The sequence below is a fragment of the Morchella sextelata genome (assembly GCF_020137385.1).
Source record: "Morchella sextelata strain SCLS chromosome Unknown scls_6, whole genome shotgun sequence".
Classification (NCBI taxonomy): domain Eukaryota; kingdom Fungi; phylum Ascomycota; class Pezizomycetes; order Pezizales; family Morchellaceae; genus Morchella; species Morchella sextelata.
Genome location: NW_025408621.1, coordinates 1,791,953 through 1,796,387, shown reverse-complemented (window position 1 = coordinate 1,796,387; position 4,435 = coordinate 1,791,953). Strand labels below are relative to the sequence as shown.

Here is a 4,435-nt window from a genome sequence, read left to right as displayed (position 1 = left end):
CCCCCCCCCCCCCCAAATCTTTATCGTTCCCCGAGAGAACGCCGAGCTGTAGCCGTACCGTACCGGCGCCGGCTCTGGTGACCTTGCGAGATCACATTTTAATTTTGATTTTGATATATCTACTCCACTCTGGCGGCATCAGGAGGGGGTGTGTGATGGGTAGGGTCACATGCGGACTGCGGCGTAACTCGTCCATCCCACCACCCCCCATCCAAATCCAAATCCAGAAATAAACACAAGCAGAAAAAAAACAAAAGAGATAGGTGCACAGGGAAAAAATAGGCAGGACAGGAACCAGTTAAGGGCCACCAGGAGGAAAGAAAAGGACAAAAAAGAAAAATAGAAATAGGTTCACAAGGAAAGTAAGCCACTGACGATCTCTATTTGTTACTCAACCTTGGCAGGGTATATAGAGGTGTAGGGATGGCAGGTGTGTAGGTAGAATAGAGTAGGGGTAGGTGCTCTAGAGTAGACTCGTAATGATCATACCCAGCGACGGGCGACGACGGGGCGCGGCGCGGCGCGGCGGGCTGGCGATCATTTAGCTACCTAGACTAGGTAGAGTATTAGGCAACCCAGGAAGGACGTGATAGGTGACCTAGCTAGGTAGGCCATGTATCTGAAAATAAAAAAGAGCTTGTTCGTGAGATCTTTCTACTCTACCCTCTTCTACTCTATCCCCACTCCTAGTCTCTAAGAATTCTACTCTACTCCTCTTACCTCCGACCCATATAACCACAGCACCCGCCCCCAATATTCGAGTTTGAGCTCGAGTAACGGCAGAAATAGCCTCCCCCCCCCCCTTTCTCCAGAAGATAACAGAAGCTTACTCCTTTGTCCGGTACTTTTCTTACCTCCGAACATAGCCCATGGCCCCCATTTTGCCCCGGGTCTTATGATGGGATGATGGATGGGCATCGAGAGTAGTGGAAATGCATGCAATGCATATGGAAGAATGACCCCCCCCCCCCCTTTCTCCCTCCCCCACTACCCCCACACCCCGCATCAGTCTTTTATGCATCTATGAGTGCTATGCGCATCCACTCCATCTTGAGAGATGGACCATGGGGTGTGCGATGGGATGGGCTAGGCCCGGACGGAGCTCAAGTCATCGATGAGTACTCGATGAGTGAACCCGTACGTACGTACTGCTGCTGCAACGTCCTCATCTCTACCTAATTCTTTCTACCCCCCCGAACACTCATCCGAGGTAGATCTCTACCCCATTGAGGGCAGAAAACTGGATGAATGGGAATTGTATGCACACTCGCGCGTGTCCACGCGCGCGTAAAGTGGCCATTTTGTATCATACGGAAATAACGCCCTCATCGATGAACTTTCCGAAAGGGAAGGGAAGAAGATGGATATGGAGGGATGAATGATACAATATCCTCCCCTCCGGGAAATCCACTCCATTCCCCCCTCATCCCCCCCTTCCCAGTAATCTCCCATATATTACACAGAATCCTTAATAACAGCCGGGACCACGGGCGTCCTCGATTGCATTCTACCCCCCCCCCCCCCCCCCTAAACTCCCGAGCACACGACCATCCCTCGATTCTGATCGTGATTCTCTCCCTCTCGTCCAAAAGTATATAGGTCATTAATAAAAAAGAGTGTAACCGCGGTTAATACATCCTCTCTTATCGTAAACCTTACATTTTTGCCTCCCCTTATCCTCATCGTGATTGATTTGAAGACATATTCCTCAGTATTCCCTGCTCTCTCCGATATCAAGCACATCGAAAACGCCTTCTTCCGCGATTCCATCCTTCTTCAACGCCTCCTTCAATACAACCGGTGGCTCCATTACTGGCTCATCAGTCAAAACCCAAGTTCCTATCAATCACAAGATGGTTAGCTCCCAAGAACCCCAAGATTCAAACTCTTCACCCGATGACGCGCGTGCCCGGGAATCGCAGGTAAAAATGCGGGGTAGGAGATGTACAGGAGCGCTCGAGCGGCGCCGCCGAGTCAAGTAAGGTAGCAACCGCGATCATGTTTGATATAAAAGAGGAAATAAATAGACAAAACAGGAAGGGGACCAGGTGACTCACCCCAGTGCATGCCAATGGCTTTTTTGCACTTTGTCTCAACGAAAATACGAACCGAATCATACGGACTTGCGTGCATCGGACTCATAAACCTAGAGAACCATTACCCAATCGTGTTAGCCAAAACTAAATATCTTCTTGACCAAAAGTCCGTGCTCAATCTAGAAACCGACTAAAAGAAAAACAGGGACAGGTGTTATGATTTTTCCAGAGCAAACCCTCGCCACACGAGTGATTTCCCGAGAGCGATGGCGGAGGGATCCTGACACAGCCCATGATTCTAGGTATACCATCAGGCGACAATGGAGCGCATAGACCTGAAGCGCATATATCTCCAAGTGCGTACAAAGATAATCCATACATGACAAATTCAATGAATCTAGGATGCTCCCTGCGCCCGGTAAAGTTGGAACGCAAAGAAGTGGAATGCTGTAGAAAATTTTGATATTGGTGTGGGGGGGGGTTAAACGTACCATCTTGGCCAGTAGGCACCTATTGGGATCAACCCGAGGTCAAACCCACCCCTCAGTTCTCCGACCTGTTTGAAGGCCGGGCAAACAGGAAGGTCCTTGAACTCTTCGCCGTAATCGTCTACACCGTCAGGAACCTTTGGAACGGCACGGTACCCAGTATCTCTGTTGCAATCCCAACTATAGTCAGCAAGTTTTCGTAGGTAAACCCAGGGATAAGAAAAATAACAGGTATAAAATCCAACAGTAAAGGTAAGACGAATGTCTGAACACACTAATTGTGAAACTAATGGAATGATCGGGATAGTTTCTCAACTTCGAGTGACAATACTCAAATATGTTTGCGCCTGGGATAGTTGCGACGGATAACCACCTCATATCCCAGACATCAAACTGTGCCCTGCCGACCAGCATTTGCCACTCGGGTGGATCCTTGGTTTCGGATGAGGAGTGCTTGCGCAATACGGGATTGTCGGGAAACCGCGATCAGTGCCGAAATCTGAGACAGCCAGACCGGTCGGGATTCTCCGACCAGCCAAGCCGGCAGCGGTACCCCTCGACAACACCCTCTCTCTCTCAAACAAAAAGAAATTTAACGACGACAAACAGAAAAGTGTCACCCACCCTGCAAAATATAATTTTTTACCACCACTTTCAACGCTCCAACTTGACCACAACGTGGAGCTTCGATCATGCAGACCACGGTTGCTGGTGTGCTGACAGGGTAAACATCCAATCCTTGCGGTGATCGCACCAGCTTTCTTTCCTTCTTCTGCAGGCCCTGAGGTCGTCACCTTCAACGGCGAGTCAGTCCCTTCTGGACTAGGAGATTCCGAAAGCTTTGCGGCAGATTCTGAATCTGCTGGAGAGAGGACCAGATCCCGCTCTTCCCACCAATCCATTTCTGTGCAGTTGGGGATCCTTGAAGATGTGAACCTACAGGCGCCACCACAGATTGTACTGTCAGCAGATATTCAAATTCTTATGATACCCGAAAAACATGGCTTCATGTCGTGCTCAATTGGGGCGCGGAAGATCAACATACCATGCTTTATTGCCCAGTGGTACAAAGAACCATACGTTCGGGTGGCATCTCTTCAATTCCATTATTGTGTTGTAATCCATATGGTCGTAATGGTTATGACTTATAACAACGATATCTATAGCGGGGATATCCTTTATCTCACAGGGCATTTTGGTAACTCTCTTCGGACCCATGAATTGTACCGGACTGCATCTCTGGGAGAACACAGGATCAAACAGTGCCCGTAAACCTCCAGGGAACTCGACATAAAAGCAAGCATGGCCTAGCCAGGTCGCTCGGAACTCCTTCGACTTAGTGGAGCGGGACTTTGGGAATTGAGGGGCCACGACAGGTGGCACAGTGTCCTCTATAGCTTTCCCGTGATAACCCCCACAATAGCTCTTATCTAAGCGCGTACTATTTGAACATAACTGTCAGAAGGCGCTCCCTATTGGCATTGTTTGGGAACTGGGGTCAAACATACCTAGCAAAATACTTTATGCCGTCCACAGGTTCCATATTTTTCCAACTGCATGAAACATATTTTTGCGAGGTCAGAACGGCCGGATTTCAAACTTCACCAAGCTCCTCAGGAGAAAAAAAAAAGGAAACGAAAAAAGAACAAAGATTCAGCTCAATTGTTCAAATTCAAGCGTGGGGGACGAATTAAAAAAGCATGTGATAGCTAGGTAAAGCGATATATATATTACCTAGGCCAGGGATTCTGAAATCCTTTTCCACATTTGACATGATGGCTTTTGCTGGAAACATCCTCTGGTACTCCCGAAGGGGTTTCTGGTGTACGCACAGAGGCGTTGTAGAGACTTGCAATGAGGCCTTCACTACTCGACATCTTATTAGATGCAACGGTGGTACTGCACGAGAAA

General features: G+C 48.6%; 1 protein-coding gene across 1 annotated transcript; it reads right to left on the bottom strand.

The window, feature by feature from the left end:
- Window positions 1–1,708: 1,708 nt before the first annotated feature.
- H6S33_011586 (uncharacterized protein) lies at window positions 1,709–4,067 on the bottom strand (the record flags this gene model as incomplete). The annotated part of the gene is made up of 6 exons (XM_044842964.1): window positions 1,709–1,839; window positions 2,058–2,146; window positions 2,528–2,689; window positions 3,149–3,460; window positions 3,570–3,965; window positions 4,033–4,067. The coding sequence occupies 6 exons, from the start codon at window positions 4,065–4,067 to the stop codon at window positions 1,709–1,711; spliced, it is 1,125 nt and encodes a 374-aa protein (XP_044696354.1).
- Window positions 4,068–4,435: the final 368 nt, after the last annotated feature.